The 17954-nt window shown below is 44.1% G+C and overlaps 1 protein-coding gene across 1 annotated transcript in view; it reads right to left on the reverse strand.

The window, feature by feature from the left end:
• Positions 1–17954, reverse strand: part of Kiaa1549l (KIAA1549 like) — a 128349-nt gene that overhangs the window by 59920 nt on the left and 50475 nt on the right. Inside the window, exons 12-14 of the mRNA XM_023710738.1 lie at positions 16967–17094; positions 9440–9624; positions 5994–6211 (exon numbers count right to left, since the gene is read on the reverse strand). Coding sequence (XP_023566506.1) covers positions 5994–6211; positions 9440–9624; positions 16967–17094 — 531 coding nt within the window. The remainder of the gene's footprint in view (positions 1–5993; positions 6212–9439; positions 9625–16966; positions 17095–17954) is intronic.

Below are 17954 nucleotides of genomic sequence, written 5' to 3' on the forward strand. Positions count from 1 at the left end.
ATTATACCACTTATCCCCACTGACTCTGTGGGATATCGGAGACCTAGCAGGCATGTACAGTTCTTCAAGAGCACACATCAACTTTTCTCAGCATTACAGGCACACGGTTTATAACAGATATTAGAATTCCAAGCCAAAGCAATATTTCTGCCATTAGCTTTGGAAATGAAACAGCTAGTGTTAAAGTCACTCCTTTACCTTGAGGAGTTTATACCTATTTTGAGATCATCTGTTGTCAATGGTATCCATGATAACCGTCTGTGGATAAGATCAGCAAGGTGTTGTTGGGAGTACATTTCCTCTGGTGGTAGGCAACTGCCTTAGGCTAGGCCAACCACAGCATCACATGCTGGTGCACTATTGGTCAGGACCAAGCAGGAGTTGGCCCAATGAGACTGAGTCTCAGGATTTTTTCCAGGGCAAGTAGGAGACACTTTCTTGGCATTGTGATTTCTAAGAAGATGGACACAAACCTGGAGATGCTGCCAGCGAGTTTGCCACCATCAACTTAGCACCCCCAATGGGGCTGGCAAAGAGTTGAGAGAACACAAGCAACCAGGGAGGCAATGTGTGACCCTCCCCTCATCCAGCTGCGCTGCAGGACTGACCTTTCACTAATGCTCAATAATAGATTCCTCTTTTATTTGACTAGTTTGTGCTGGATTTCCATCATTTGCCACCAAATGACTCCAGACTAATCTAGGTGTTCACAATGTGATCTTATAAATTGTTCTCTCCAGTTATCTGCAATTAAAGGCTTCCTTCAGGGAAGGCATCCAAGCTCATTCCTCAGTGAGCTTGTAAGTAACTCAGCCTTCAGCAGACCCCACAGAATTGTCATCCTTGACCTAATTCCAAATTTTGAAAAAAGCCAACTTTATAACTGCCTTGAGATTGCTAATTAGCCCATTTAGAAAAGATTGACTAAAGGGGTGGTGGAAGAGTAACCAGGAGGACTGACAACTGACATTTCAGTAGGTGCTTGTCTAAGTGCTAGAAATACAATAATGAAATGCGTAAGAACCTTTCAAGAATGAGGAGTGTGGGTTAGAGCCCTGACACTGGAGTTTCCACCAGTCTAACCTTCCCTGGGAGGCGAAGTTCCACCATGATGCACGGCTTCAAGGCCATGTGAGATCATGTTGCTTAACACGGATCTCAGTTGACCAGACCACCAATGTGTGCCTGGTGTGCGAACATCTGCTTAAAAACAAATCAGTCTCTCAGGCAGATAAACTGCCTATCTTAATCAAATAGATTTCCATTAGGTATACTCATTTATATTTGGTATGTTGCTGCATTTTTATAAAAGTGATACATTTTGGAACATGTAAACTTGATAAATTTTTTAGCTCCAAAAATATTGCTTGGTGGATAACAGAGTATTTTACTTGGATTTTTAAGAGCTTTTTAATCCCAGGTTAGTTAAAGAAATTTGCAGTTTGCAAATTGTGCTCTGTGGAACCCTGGGGTTCCATAGAGACAGCCTGGAGCCACTGAGAAGAAATAAGCCCTACTTTCTATCATGCCAACTCTGTCTTTATGGGTTACTGCCTTAGGGTGGTTCCCCTGGACACTCTAGTTGTGGTGATTTGTGTGCATGTGGAGAATTTGGAAAGTGGTTCCAGAAAGCTCCAGCTGTGAAGTGGGGGAGAAACTGAGAAATGGTAAGGAAATCAACAGGGGAAAGATTTGAGCAGATGAGTGGTTTGTATATCTGGGGCCCAAACTCACTGGAGATGTGTGGGAGACAGCTGCTTTAAAATGTGGGTTTAATTATCATTCAGGTCTGGAGAGGCAGACAGATCAGGAGCTGAATGATGTTAAGAACATGTTTTATTATACTCAGGAACTCAAGAGAAAGGGACAAGTTGAACCCATGGGGAAGCAGCTGGGTCTGCCAGGAGGTGGCCGAATGAAGAGGAAGCATGGCTTACTGCAGCTTCTATGAAAATAACAAGTGGTGCAGGGTAAGCAGATGTAGGGTAGGGAAGACTGCTGTTACGGTTCATGTCTAGTTTTTCTCCTCAAAGCCTCATGACGTCATGGGGTGACTTTCACAAACTTCTAGAGTTTGTAATTAATTCATGATCCAATGTTGGGATTAGGGGTGTGAGTGCTATACCTGCCCTGGGGTGGACAGCCTGAATGCAATCTACAGGAGAGAGAGAGAGAGAGGCTTGCCCTCTGCTGCCACTCCTCTCATTCTGCTCTTATTGTTTTGCTCTTTTCTGTCTCCATGAACTGCTGCCGCTCTGCCTTGGAGCCAGCCGAGTATGGACTGAAACCTTTGCAAACTGTGATCTAAATCAACCTTTCCTTCCTTAATTTTGGGCATCAGCTATCTTGTCCCAGCAATGAAAGAAAAGTAACCAAGACAACTGTCCTTAGCTGTCAGGGGCCTGGCCCCAGGTGCTGCTGGCAGGTAGATGGCAGTCCTGAGCAAAGGCCCCAGGAGAGCCTAAGGAGGAGATGGCTGAGCTATGTGTTCTGGTTTGCATGTGTAAAGGGCGTTTCCCAGTAAGTCCTTTTCATCACTACCATAGGCATTGGGTCACACTGATGTATGTGCTACCAAAAGGAGCACAAAATTGGGTTCTTATTGGGATGGGCAGTGTCTCTGGAGTAAGCAACACCCCATATGTCAAAGCATCAAATCCAAAAACTAAAAAAGTGTGGCTTTTCCAACCAGGTACCTGATGCCTCAGAGTTTCCCCACCAGGGGTATTTATCCGTCAATGCCCATATGTCAGTAACTAAGGGTGCTACACAGACCATTAATAACCTGACACCTCTTGTTGGTAACTGCTGAAAAACAGCCTTCAAGTGGGAGGCATAGAGACTTGTAGATAGCAGGACGCTGCTGGCCTCAACATGTGCAAGGAGAACTGACATGGTGCCTGGCTCAGGTGCCTGTGCACTTTGAGGTTCAGTTGAGCATCTGTAACATAAAATGGGGCCTTTTTTTATTTTAGGAAAATAGCTATGGAAATGACTTTAAAAGATTTGATGGTGAGCCAACTTCTAGAATCTGAACTTTGTGTCATTTTATTTAACTTTGGTCAGAAGGGAAAATTCTGGTTCCTGATGCTCCTTCTGGGCAGAAGAACGATTTCCTCCCTGTGTGTACTACAGCAGCATCTCTGGAGAATGTACTGTGAACAGCAATTAACAGATAGCTCTCACCTGTGACAAGAGACAACCAGCAGGCAGCTTGTGGTGGCAACAGCAGTCTATGTCAGGAATAACGCCTCTGAGTTCACATCGCCTCCACGCTGAGCTTAGGGAGGGTCTGCTCCTCTCTTCTTTTCTAATTGTCTCTCTCCCTGCCCCCTCTCTCACTGATTCTCTCTCTCCAGTCCTATTTCCCAGCTTATTCAGTTTGTGGTTTGTGGCTACCCATCTTTTTCCCTAACTGGTCAAGTTAAAAAATGCTTTTGTTGTTCTGGGGAGTACAACTATTTTGGTAGCTTTTTTTTTTTTTTAAATTTGATACAGGGTCTCACTATGAGGTTCACACTAGTAGTGATCCTCCTGTTTTAACCTCCCCAGTGCTGAGATCACAGGTGTGAGCCACCACCCTGCCTGGTTTTGGGGCCAGCACGGCATGGGGTATCAGAGATCGAACTCTGGTCCTCATTCTTACCAGGCAGGTGCTTAGACCATCAAGCTATCTCCCCAGTCTTTTTGTGGGTGCTGCACCAAATCACTTTTGATTTGATTTACTGAGAATCACCATACACTTAGCAGCAGCAGCAGCAGCAGCAGCAGCAGCAGCAGCAGCAGCAGCAAACTGTCAAAGTGCTTCAGTTCAGCACATGGCCTGGCACTCATGGAACGCGACTGTTCATTTTGGGTTCCCTTTCTTTTAAGAAAATGCTATCAGAAATTGTATTTGTTTGTCTAGTAGCATCTAAGCTAAGCTCCTCTTATGTAGGAGGGTATTCTTTTTTTTTTTTTTTTTGTGGAACCGGGGATTGAACTCAGGTCCTTGCCCTTGCCAAGGAAGCACTTATTCCACTAAGCCATCTCCCCACCCCCGCTCCTCTTATTTATACATCATGGTTGATTTTTTTTTCCTTGAGTATCAGCAGGAAACCCAGGGAAACAGCAACCACCCTACAGACCACTGAAGCAGAGTCCTAAAGTACAAAGTAAAATCTCAAGTTGTCATCCCTTATTAAATCCATCCCTTTTCTCTTCTCTTTTCCCTATCACTGTTAACATGGCAACACATGCATTGTGAACATTGCCACGTGCTGATTTTATGTCAACAGCTTCTCACACCAACCCAGACTCATCGGAAGCATGGTAAGTTAAGTTCTGGTTTAGAATTTCCTCTTTTCTTCATTGAAAATAAATAAGAGTTAGTCCCACCTCCCTACTTGACTTTGTGGCTTTGGCTCAAGCCTGTCACAGAATCAGTTTTGCTTCTCATAAATACCCACAGCTCAGGAACTGCCCCATCTCTCACTCCCAGTGTGTGAGGTCACTCCGCCCAGTTGGCAGCAAAGTTTGGACCACAGTGCTCTGGTTGGAGTGCTCCTCCCTCCAAAAGTTCTGTGGAAACTTAGCTGTTGTTCTGGCAGTGGGAGGAGCAGGGCATTTAGAAGGTGCAAGAGGCCGCAAGATTCTGCCCTCTGTGACAGGGTTAAGTTTGGCCTCCTCTTGCAACCTTCTGTCTTTCTGCCTCCACTAAGTGATGAAGAGGGAAGCCCTCGCGGGGTGCTGGCTCCTTGATCTTGGCCTTTCTAACCTCCAAGACTGTGAGAAAATTAATTGCTGTTCATTATAAATTACTAGTTTCAGGTATTCTTGGATAGCACAGAACAGGCTGAGACAGACACCCATTCCAATCACCTGGCTGAGTCCTGCCTGAGAGATCAAGAACTCCTTTTTTTTTTTCTTGCAGAACCGGGGATTGAATTTAGGCCCTTGTGCTTGCCAGGGAAGCACTTATTCCACCAAGGTCTCCTTTGAGACAGCGGCAGCAAGCCACACCTCACGCGTCCATCAGTCCTGTGACTGGCCCTTTTGGGTCAAAGTCTTGCTCCCCTCGGTTGAACAGGAACAGTAATCAGACTGTCTTGTCCTTCATAAATGTTGAAGGAATTGAAGGAAAGAATGAATGAGAAAAGGCACCCCCTGCCATGTCAATATGGAGCATCTTGATTGGTGCCTAATGCATAGCAGGTGACAATGAACACTGAACAGCTGAGCAAACGTACGAATGAATGAGATAAACCAGCACACGGTGCCGAGTAGCAGTAAATACCTCAGGATGATGAATGAAAACATGAGGTATGAAAATTGCTTTTCTTATGCAAGGGCCAACATAATTGAAAAATACAATGTCCCTTCATCTAAAGTTGTATAACTGGGGAGATGATAATTATATCTCCACCTAGCTCTGAAACAGCAACTGGCTTGAAAATATCATTAAGCTAAAGGGCAATCATGGTTATTTGCTCTGGTATTATTAAAACAGCTTCAATTTTAGTCTCCTCCAGAGTCATTATGGAGCACTTGCCTGCATGGACCCAGTGGGGCCCAGATCCGTGGCCCACAAAGATCCCAATCTTACAGCTCTAGATGAAGGAGCCAAGTCTATGCAGCCTGAGGTGGCTATTCCTACCCTCATCCCACCTACAATGACCTAAAGAGAATCCCTTGAGTCTGTCGTGCTAAGTGAAGTAAATCAGACACAGAAAGTTAAACATGGCATGCTTTCTCTTGTATGAGAAATCTAACGTAAAACAGCGTAAAAAAGCAGCATAAAAGAGAGGTGATAGGAAATGGGGAGACAGACTTTGTGGAGATGGGAAAGGGATTTGGAGAAGGGGGAGAAAGGAGGAAGGGGAAGCAGAAAGGATTAAGATGGGATATGGGTACATATCAATGCCTCATGATGAATGTACTCATTATGTATCACAAACATACTCATAAAATTATAAATTTATTTGAGAAAAGAAAGAATCCCATGGAGTCATCACCTGTTTTTAGGCTCAGCATACGGAGCACACAGTTCTGGGTCTGGGTCCAAAACATGCTCCATTTCCTTTGGGGCCTTTTCATACATCTTTTTTCTTTCAGTCAGGCCCTTGTTTGTCTCCACCGGAGGGAAGTCGTAATAGCCTTTCCTCTTGGCTTTGAGGCGCAGCTTGTTCCGATAGTGCTCGATGTCTGACTTCTGCTTTAGGGCTTTGTTCACCTGAGGAAAGAGGTCATGTCAGGCCACAAGCATGGTGACAAGTGGGAGATTTTTCACTAGAAAGCCACAACTCCTGGAAGAGCCACCCTAGAAGTCAACTCTGGTTCTTGGAGCCAGCCAGACCCACCCATGTGGCCACTGAGTCACCCGAGTCCTTCTGTCAAGACTCCCTTTGCCCGAGTCTTCCTGATGCCACTCTCAGCTGGGTCTGATTCTGGACTCTTTGCTTTCTGACCTTTGCCTTAATTCTGCCTACACTTCTCTGGGTCCATGGCATAGAGGGCTCTTGCCTGGCAGCCCAGCTAATTGTTGGCACCCTGAAGCTAGTGCCAGCCCTTGGGACCCTAGCGCTCCCCCTGGCCATTAGCAGTGGCCCAGATGGATGAGACAGCCCCATAGTGGGTGAGCTAGAATGAATGGGTGGGAAGGCAGAACAAACATTCTGTTCCCAAGGTCTTGCCACATGAACAGCCTGCATGGGAAAACACATTTCTGTAAGTCCATGTCTCTTTGAAGACAGATATTATTTTAAAGCTCTGCCTGACTATGAATGCCAACCAAATCCTGCTGTATGAGGAAAAGCCAGCAGTCTAGTCTTTCAGAAGGGAACATGGCTAACAGCCCACTGACCTGTGAAAGATGTAAGCAGATGGCCATGCTTCGGAATAACAAATGATGAGGATGTCACCATCACCCATTTCTGAACTTTCTATGCTGTGATTATGTTTTCTTTAAAATAACCTTTAAATGATAATGTTCTATAATTCATAAAAGGAAAATTCATGGCTTAGGGGTCATGCTTTTTTCATTTAGGCCAGCCACTTGTAAGAAAAGAAGAAAGAAAATTATAGAGCAATCTGTATGTAGCTCCACTGGGCCACAGATTACAGAGAGCAGTTTAGGGCTCCCTTCCAGTCCAAATGGCAGCAAAGTCCATTCCTCTCGCTGTCCAAATGTAGCCAGGACTCATTTCTGGACAGGGAAAAATACTTGTCTGTTCTCCTGTGACAGGGTGGTGAGCTTGGGAAGAAAAGGGGGTGGGAAGTCAGATCTGCCCCAGCTTTGGAGTCTGTCATGATTGACACTCTTATCATTAAGCTGTGACAGAGCCATCCAGCCACGGTAGCCTTGACTGGGTCCTCATCAAGACCAGCCTTCTTGGGTTTAACACGGCAGGCTCACTTGTCTGGTAGTGGAACTACACCCAAGGAAAAGGCTCAGTGGCTGTGACTGGTTTTAGGAAGACATCCAGGCAAACAATAGAATGATGGGGGATAAGGTAGGCACAAGGGATGATCAAAAAATACGATGTGTTTAGTGAAAATTTGTTGTAGTAAGAGACACTTTGTCACTAACCTCCCTAAGAATACTCTTTTCATTTCAAACACACTTAACCCATTGTTCTTGGCACTTTTTGAAGGAATTCTGGAAGCCTTCTTTTGTGAGTGTCTTTATGAGGTGCAATAAAAAATATGTGGCATGCTGCTGCCGGGTGCCATTCAGCAGAAAGGCGAGCTCATGAAAACATTATGCCGTGTCACCTTATGGACCAGATGTAGTCAACTGTGTGACTTCTGGTTAGTCCCCAGAGTCAAAATGACCATGAAATGTAAGCATTTTGAATTGATTCAGGACCTCAAGGCAGCCATGAAAGAGCAACTAAAGACATGAAAGTGGAGTTCCAGAACTGCTTCTGACAACGGTAAGAATGATGATGTAAGTATATGTGAAGTGAGGGGAGTATGCTGAGAGGAATTAATGGCAATGTATCCTTTACTGTAATCAATCTTTTGAATTTAAGTATTCATTGTATATTTTGATCATACCGCATATGAATCAATCCTTCTTGTGGAGTAACTGATAGTAACAAGAAAGTGCTTTTGTATATTAGATAGTTTCACCCCCTTACATACACCAACTGATCTGGGCCTCAGAGCAGTTCCATTTTATAGGGGAGCTGCCATACATGCAGGAGTTAACTAACCTGGCTAAGGTCATACAGAGAGGAAGTGCAGGAGGGGGGATTTGAACCCCTGAAGCCCAGCTTGAGGCTGCTTTTTAAGCACAATGCTGTTGAAGACAAGGAAGGAGCACTGGACAGGGAACCAGGGTACCTGAACGTTTTGGCTGCCACCATGACCTTCAGTGTGGCTTTGGGCAAGCCATGTGACCCCCTCAGACTTTAAAGGTTTTGTTTAAAATGGAGGAAGTGGAAGCAGAAGTTTCTGAACCAGGCACATTAGCATTTTTATAAATATCCCGGATGGTGAGGCATTTCACATGCTACCTCCACACCCAGGGGAGCAGCGCTCGGGTGTGTCCCTTTGGATGTGATAGGAAGAGGAGTTTAAAACTTAGGAAATTCCCCACCTGTTGTAGGTAATAATGGTGGGGTATATATGAATGTGATGGTTAGCCAAACCTGATGTCTCATCTATCACCAGAGAAAAGCAGGAGCATGTGTTTGAGTCAGTGTGTGTGTGTGTGTGTGTGTGTGTGTGTGTACACACATACATGTAATGTGAATTTTTACAAGCAGTTTCTACAAGCATATTCTTAAAAATTCATAAACATTTTTAGCCCCCTGGATATTCTGCTACAGAAATGGAAGACAGAAGATAATTTCTACCTGACTTCTCAGCCTCCACTCTCTCGCATCTCTTAATCAATGACCTATTATCTATAAATCACCTATTATCTGTCAATCATCTATTATCTGTCAAGCACCTATCTGTTATCCCTATCATCATATATTATCTATTAGTTCTGGTTTTCTTTGGTAAAATTATCACTCTCTGACATAGGTTACAGGCTTCTCTTTTTCACTCAGGAAAGTTAATTAACATTATGATATCCATTGAAATCCCTCTGAAAACAATCAGCCCGAAGGAGTAAGTGTCTTTTCAAAGCTGGTAGTGGGCCATATCCCTGTCTACGTGACAATACTTCTCCACCTTCCGGTTAATCCACGCCCTCCCATAACTTCACCAACAACATCTCTAGTGGATGTGAAGCGTGCAGAAGAAAAGTAGATTGGTGTGTGCATGCATGTGTGCGCGTGTGCGTGTGCTTGCGTGGGTGCGTGTGCATATTGGGGGCCATAGAGCATCTCTTGGTTCTTCGCACAGCTACAGTGCTTTTAAGGTGGCCTAGAGCTGCAGGCCCCAGGATGGCCGAGTCCCCCCAGGCCTGCCTGGACTCGCCGCGCCGGGTCCAGCTGTGGCTCACCTCGCCGTTGAGCACCGCCGAGGAGTCCTGACTCCTGTCCGAGGTGGGCGGCACCACTGGCAGGGCTGTGGGCTTGATCGCGATGAGCTGCACGGACCCAGACGACGTGTCGAAGGGGTCGGCTGCTACTTTGCCAGAGCTGTCGAACAGAACGGCGCCCTCCTCTTCGTCGCTGCCGCCGGGCACTAGAGCACAACACAAACCCACCGGTTCTGTGATGCAAGGGAGAATGGACCGAAGGCTCGCTGGCCCTGCAGGGCGTCCCTTTCCTCAAAATCACCTCCGAGACCACAGCACCTGGTCCTGGGCAAGCGCCCCCTGCTGCTCAGACTTTTCTTTTTAAAATTAAGACCTGTACAGTTATTCACAGTACAAGATGCAGACATGATATTCTGTCCAAACACTATTACTACAATGAATAACCACTACGAAGACAACAATATGCAATGTATTAATTACTGTAACTGTCCTACTGACCTGTTTTGAAACTGTCTTATTGCCATTTGTTTCTCAATAAAATTAATAAAATAAAATCCCAAAACGAATTTATCCCTTTAAAAAAAAGACCTGTACGATTTACCCTGCTACTGTGTGCTCAGTGGATAAGAAAGAGCTTTAAAGATGTGAATTTAAGTAGCAAAACCCATCTCCAATCTGTGACCAATAGCATTAAAAAAAAAAAAAGTAAATTTGTCTTCTATGTTTTTAGAAATGAGAACAGTCAATGTGGTCAAACCCTGTAACTATTCTTAAAATCTGAACACCACCAGCGCAGTGGCCTTCAGTGCAGTCCTTGCCGCAAAAGCCGTCGAGTTCTGCGCTACGTTAAATGTGTTCTCTTTTCCTTTCTTTGTCTTTTGGAAGGCAGCTTCTCCCATGATTTGAGCTTTGGTTGCTTTCATTTGTTAAAACAAAAGAAAGCTATGAAATAATTTACCAGAGAAACTAATGTGAAGCTACAGATGAGTCCCCTAATTAAATAGACTGGTTTCTACCCACGCTTTATTAAATTAATTCTTCTATCGAACAGATCACTCTGCTGCAACAGCTAAAAGGCACCAGTCGGCTTTGCGCTTCCATAACTGAGCACAAAGAAGTTCCAGAGCCACTGGCATTTTGCTGATGTATTTGTTCTTAAACCATAGACCTGTGACATAACTAGGAAACACAGCGCCTTGAGCAGGGCTTGGCAAGAGATAAATTAAGCCTGTTCAAATAACTAACCCAGTAGACAATTGAGAAGCAAAATAGGTATTATATAAAATATGAATGTAACAGAAGCACATTCATCTTTCCTCCTATCTGCTCAAGAGATTGGGATGTTATTTAAATTATTGAAAAACATATAGTTTATGGTATTTTTGTCATCATAATCACAGATCCGTCAAATTATTCAAGTATATTATTATTTTACAGTGTGGTTAGGACACCTCAGAGTCTAATAATGGGGTTATAATTAGATTTTTTTTTTAAAGTTCTGGGGCCTAATTTGCAAATAGCAGGCCACAAAGCAGCCAACAGCAGAGAGAAATCTCTATTTACACACACACACACACACACACACACACACACACCCCTCCCTAGCTTCCATATTTTGCAGTTGCACTTTTGCAGATTCACTGTTTTGCAGGTTTTCGAAAAATATTAGTCTAAATTTTTTATCACAGATTTTTCGCTATTGTGGGATTTTACAGCACCATACAGTATATATATTAAAATGATGTAGGTTTGTGAGTTTAGAAAATAGCTAAGAACATTAGAAGTGTTTTTTAAAGAGTAGGAAAGGTTTATAAGAGTGTGGGGCTTATAAATCCTTAAAATATATATAAATACTAAAATAATGTTGCGACTTCGCTGATTTTCACTTATCATGGGGGTGTTTGAAATGTAACCGCCATGATAAGTGAGGGGCCACTATCTATATAACTTTATTGTTATTGTTATTATTATTATTATTGTTATTATTGTTATTATTATTATTATTATATTTGGGACAGAGTTTCACTATGCAGGCCAGACTCATAGTGATCCTCCTGTTTTCAGCCTCCCCAGCGCTGGGATTACAGGTGTGCACCATCACAATGGAACTCAGTGGTTGGCTCAGCGCCCCAGGGGTGGGGCTGGCACAGCATGTGATGCTGGGGATTTGACCATGGTCCCTGTGCTTGCTGGCCCTCGGAATGCTTTCTGTAGATCTTTTATTTATTTTTTATGTATTTAGGACAGGGTCTACAGGGTCTCACTACACAGATCAGACTTGCAGTGATCCTCCTATTTTCGGCCTCCCAAGTGCTGGGATTACAAGTGTGCACCATCACGCCCAGTCTCAATCACCATCTCAGTGCGCCCCAGGGGCAGGGCTGGCACGGCATGCCAGGGATCAAACCCAGGCCGCTGCACTCTGCCTAAGCAGGCGCTTTAGCCCACTGAGCTATTTGGCCTGCCTGTCTTTCTGTAGATCTTTACACGACTAGTTGCTCCTTGAAGATCATTTTTCCTAACCACCAATTTACTGCGATCCTGTCATCATCTTGCTGCATTTTCTTCCTGACTCTTACTTCTACTGATTTACTGTACTGACTTAAAGTCTGACCATCCCTGCCAGTAGACGATCAGCTCCACTTGACCATTTTTTCAAAGGCTGATGCCGATTGCCCAGTGCATGGTGTCTCACAGGCCGCCGGCCTTCAGTAAAGACTTGATGAGCCCATGAGTAAGTGAAGGAAAAATGTCCTGCCTCTCCAGACTTGGAAGAAAAGATCTTGCTGGTACTGGCAGACCAGTTACCAGGTAGAAGGTAAAGTCCCGCTCTCGCCGCACTGCTGAGGGGTAGAGACACCACAGCTTATTGCTTCTGGGTGCTCTTACTCCTGATCCTGCAGACAGGGTTAGGTGGACAGCTTAACGAAAACAGGGCAAACTTTTTTTAAAAAAAGACATATTCTGATTAACACAACAATTCTCCTAGGTTGATCGTTGCTGTTTTTTTAAAGAGATCGATTTCTAAATATTTATTTATCTTCTGCCCTAAAACACTTTATTGAAAATTATGTTAAAGACATTGCATTAAACATGAGCACATTAAAATACTGTGAGTATATTTTAATGAACATAGATTCATGAGGGGTTTTAATGCATAATTATTCCCTGAAGGAAAAAGCAGGGGGTGTTAAAGGCAAGAGCCGCAGTTAAACTGAAGAAGTATTTAGTATACTGTCACATCGAGCCACATACTTCTTGTATCTTGTGGCTTATTTTCATCATTGGTGTTCACTTCAGAATATTACGCTGGAAGAAGAGATTTCTTTTCATGTTTGAATTGGCATTGGGAGGAGCCCTTCACTGGAGGTAGAGAATCCTGTGCAAGAACTCATGCTCTTTCTTTCCAAAGTGTTGGTTAAAGTTCAAAGACAAGTAAACCTATAACTAAGCATCACTACCTTCTGGTGTTATTTGATATGCTCACTACCATGATTTGATCAGTCCACATGGATCCCAGTATTCAAAATGACACTGTACCCCATGAATGTACCCAATGCTCAGTAAAACAAGAAAAGCAAGTCTCTGGGCTGGCCAAATAGCTCAGCAGATTAAAGAGCCCGCAGGCAGGCAGAGGGACCGGGGGTTTAATCCCCAGGCCTGCTGTGCCATCCCACCACCCGCCTCCAGGGTGTGCTGAAACAGCAATTGAGACTGGGTGCATTGGTGCATGCCTGTAATCCCAGCTCTTGGGAGGCTGTAAACAGGCGGATCGCTACGAGTCTGATCTAGTAGTGAGATTCTGAGCACCCTGTAGACCTCCCCCAAAAAAAAAAAAAAAAAAAACAAAGAAAGAAAGAAAAGAAAAGCAAGTCTCCACCTCACTGGGAGAGCAAAGAACAAATTAAAGCTGGAACTGTGTTCCTGAGCTTGTAGCACTGAAGGATCTTCCTTCATGCCTTCAGCCTAGGCTGCTCCTCAAGACCCTGCTGAGGAAGTGACAATTCACCCTCGAAACCCTAATTCTTGTTCCTCTCTTGCCTCATCTTCCCATGACTATCCAGAGATAAAGTCTGGTTAGATTCTGAGTCCTGACAGTGAAATCTCTCGAGAGACACTTAAAGGGTTTAGGGATGTTGTTTGCTCTTAAATGATTGAAATAGTAATAAGAATATGTATATCTCTGTATCTATATATTCGAATCTTGAATTTACTTTTAACTTTACTGGAAAAACACATTTTCAAAGGTGACTCAGAAGTTCAAATGTCTGTATTTGGTTGAGAAAAACATCTGAGTGCTTTGGTTTTCAAAATCCCAGCTGTCGTATCTAAGTTTCCATCTTCCTTTTGAACATTTCCATGAAGTAGACCCTCAAACGGCCCTGCAGTTCTGGTAGCTAGTGAGTGCACTAAGCTACAAGGACCATACCAGCCACATTGTTAGCAGGGCAGGGTCTTTTCCTTTAATGTTTCTGTTTTTACAAAAGATGAATATTAGGAGCTACAGGTGCAACAAACCTAGCAGAAAACAGGAACAGCGTTAGAATCGTAGCCTAGTACATTAACATTATTAACAAACTTTAGCTACCCTAGACTAGGTTAGACATTAAACTGTAAGACAAAGTGAATATTTGGCACCAGAAGAATCATCTATTCTCAAAAGTTGCATCCAATAATGTGCTTAATAGTTTTTGCAGGCCAGCAAAGGGATCGAAATACAGCATTCTGATTTGCCCACAAACCCATGCAACATTATTCCCTATCTTCCTCCTCTTTCCCTCCCTCTCTCCTTCCTTTCCTCCCTTTGGTTCCACCTTCCAATTCCATCAAATAAATTGTTGATTTTATTGTTAACTCTTACCTAGTATTCAAAGGGAGGGGGAATCTTCTGAGTGAAAAGGAAAAATGTGATTCTCATAGAGGTTTATTTTGGAATGATAATGTGGTTCCATATCTGTCAGGTTTTACACAAAACGAGCTGGTCCTATCATTCTAGCTGGAAATTCCAAACCTAAGCCTCACTGAACAGAAACCTGTGGTAAAACAGAAGTGACAACCTTGGGGATTCACTGGGTTTACTTTTGGCCCAAATCAGACTCAATCAGGGAGGTACTTTAAGCCTGGGAAAGATGGCTTCTTAATAAAAACAAATAAAAGCCTCAGCCTGAAACAGTAATTACATTTTATTCATGCACTGTCTGTCATTGTTTCTGAACCCAATATTTATAATCAATGTGACTTTAAAAAAATTAGGTTGGGAGAGGGTAGACAAACAGGAGCAACAACTGTAGTCAGTAGAGACCCTTACAGCAGGGCAGTTTTAGGAGCTCAGTGGGGAGAGAGGGGATCAGAAACCACATACTCTACAGATCAAACGCAGAGGAGGGAAAGGATCACATGCGAATGGCTACTGACTGACAGAGGAGTCTGTACTTTACACCTTTTTACGCAAGAAAAAGCACATCCAACAATAAGTACATTTCATTTTATGAAAAGAAAACAAAGCAAGCTGATAAGACACAAAGGTAGGTACGTGCTGCCTCACACATAGTAAAAAGGCCAGAGAAACACACAGTGAGTTATTCAGAGTCCGTCAAAGTCTGGGGTGGGACAGTGAGGAGGTACCTAGAGGACAGAGTGGCTTCTGACTTCCTAAACTTCCAGAAAGCGTATAAAGGAACTAAAGAAGGGGGGGAAGGACAGAGGCAGTGTGGAGGAGGCAGGATGAGAAGGTGGAGGGGCACCATCTTGGTGAGCTGGCCATGGCCCCTGTGGCATAGCAGTACCTCAGAATCCACAGGGAATTGGCTGCAGGTGCTGTTCAAGTTCCTTATCTAAATGGCATAGAATTCACAAGGAATCTGCACACATCCTCTCAGCATTCTAAATCACTTCCAGGTGACGTGTAACACTTAAAACAGTAGTAATTGCACATAAAGAATTATTATTGCTTTGGAAATGATGATAAGCAAAAAAAAAAAAAAAAGAAGAAGCCTGTCTATGTCAGGACAGCCACAATATTTTCCCACTACTTTCAATCCACTATTGGTAGACTATAACACTGCAAAACCCTTGGACATGGGGGGATGGCTGTGTTCAGTTTTTTAAAAATCTTCTGTATGGCTCCAGTGTCTATTGTCTGTGCTGTCACAGTGCTCTCTCTGCCCTGTCTCTTAGCATCTTGCCATGGGAAGAAAAAGAAAGTTGCCAAGCACAAGTCCCTCTTTCTGAGCTCAGAACTTCCTTCTGGAAAATTCCTTATGTGCCTCCCTGGCAGAGAACTGATAGCAGGATTTCTAGTGGTCCCAGAGGGGAGTTATTCCAGAAAAATCCCAGAGGTCACAGCCTAATTCTGATGCAGAAAGCAGCTTCCATCTTTGGGAGCACACAGAGTTCTAGGGACAAAAAATTTAAGAATCAAATACGCATGAGAATTTAACAAGTGTTTTATGTAATAGCGGGAAATGGGGACAGGGACTGTGTTTTCTCTGAAGAATGCAAATCTATCTATCTATCCATCTTTCTTTCTTTCTTTCTACATTTTGTATCTCTTTTAGACAGGAAAAAAAAACAGGTAAGTGAAATCTGAAAACAAAAGAGTTCTTTGGCACTAGCTTCAAGAGAGAGCCCTGCATTGCACTTCTTCAAACCCCTTCTTTGAAAGGGAAGCCCAGCTAAGCAGCGCACCAGGATGTGGGGCTCTGGCACATCTGTAGGTTCACCCGGCATCTCTGCAGGGCCCCAGCCACAACTCTCTGGAATTCAGAAGGAATTTTCTCTGATATGCATTCAAAAGTGCTGGGTCCTTGCATTCTGGGCTCCAGCAAGCCAGCCTCACATGCAGAAAGACCATGAAGGGATGAGGGTCAGAACCAAGGTGGCCCAGGAGGACCGCAAGGCAGTCCCATGATGCTCCACAGACGCGATGCATAGCTGGTGCCCTACACAACAAGGGAGCTCAAAAAGACACAGATATAAACCTCAGACACTAACACATCCGAGAGAGGAAAATGATCCGTGTATGACCAAGATGAAACAGTTAAGTCTCCCAGGAGAATGAAGCACAAGGCTGAGTTTTTATTGGCAAATCAGTCTACTGGTTTTTTTTTTGGGGGGGGGCAGTTACATCGGCAGTGTCTACATTCACTAGGGCAGACCGAACTCCTGACACTCATCAGATATATGGGCAGGAAATGGAAAGAAATCTTCAAAATGACCAGCATTTCAGAGAGCAGCTGCCTGAGCAGACCTGGTGCCAGAAATCACATCCATCCATTCCAGGATGAGGCACATCGCAAAGCAAACATCACTTTGTTTTACAAGGGTTTTTCTAAGAGACTAAGCAGTTCCTTAAGAGCAGGAGCAGAGGAGGTACAACACAACAACCCAGAGAAAGGGTTAAAGCAGTCATCTAGGAGGCTCTGGCTCTTGTGGACAGAATAGAACGCAGGGAGGGGGTTAGATCACCCCGGGCGTGTAAGTGGGTGCTCGTGTGTGCAAGCACCCGTGTAAGGGGCTAGGGTGGTGCTTGGCAGGCAGGCTTCTCACCGTTTCTCTTCCTTGCCTCCTCCTTTGTCACTTTCTGCTGTGCCATTACGTTCTGGGGTGAGCGCCTCCCTGAGCTGGGCTTCCCTGATTCGTTGCTGATGACAGAGCCATTCTCACTGGGCGACCTGCTGAAGTAACCATAGCAACAGGGAAGATGGTAAGTTTCAACTAGAACAGCCACCTCTCAAGGTTATTTTGCACAGTTCATGCCTCTAGCTTTTGGGTTTAGTTTTACTGGCAAAGAAGAAATGATACAGGAAAAGAAGAAAACCAAAGCCACCCACGCTGAAGGGATTTTGCCTGGCTCAGCTGGCTCTGCAGACAAGTTTAGTAAGCACAGCCCGAAGGCCCTTCTCAGATTCATTAACACACAGTGACCATGGAAACAGGGCCACAGTGTTTGTGTAGCATGCCCTCCTTTCAACACACGCCACGCTGGATGCTGAGTGTTTGAAGCACAAGGGCCTCTTCAGACATGTACAAGCCATGGTTCTTTTTGACTATTTTCTTCATGGCGTAGACCTTGCCTGCTGAAGATTAAGTCACCCACCATGGGGACTTCACCCTGTCAATCACACATAACACACACACACACACACACACACACACACACACACACACACACACTTTCTTTAACTAGAAATCACATTGTAAAACAGCCAACTTGTGTTACTTGTTCCTTTAAAGTTTTGGAGACACTTTTTGTGTACCTCTTCGTGCCAGGCATCCAGGCCTACAGACACTGACCCACACCGTGATATTTCAGAGTGCCATCAGGAGCTCCTACTGTGTGCTGAGTTCCCCCCCCAGTGGTTGTGAATCAGCATGAGGCTCCTCTGACATGATGATCAGTCTTAGTCAGTAAGTGAGTAATACTCCATTGTGTAAAAATACATCTTTTTCAACCATTCCTCAGGTGATGGGCATCTTGGTTGTTTCCAAGATTTGGCTATCACAAATTGTGCTGCTATAAACATAGGCACACATA

Source organism: Octodon degus, unplaced genomic scaffold (assembly GCF_000260255.1).
Source record: "Octodon degus isolate 3935 unplaced genomic scaffold, OctDeg1.0 scaffold00018, whole genome shotgun sequence".
NCBI lineage: Eukaryota > Metazoa > Chordata > Mammalia > Rodentia > Octodontidae > Octodon > Octodon degus.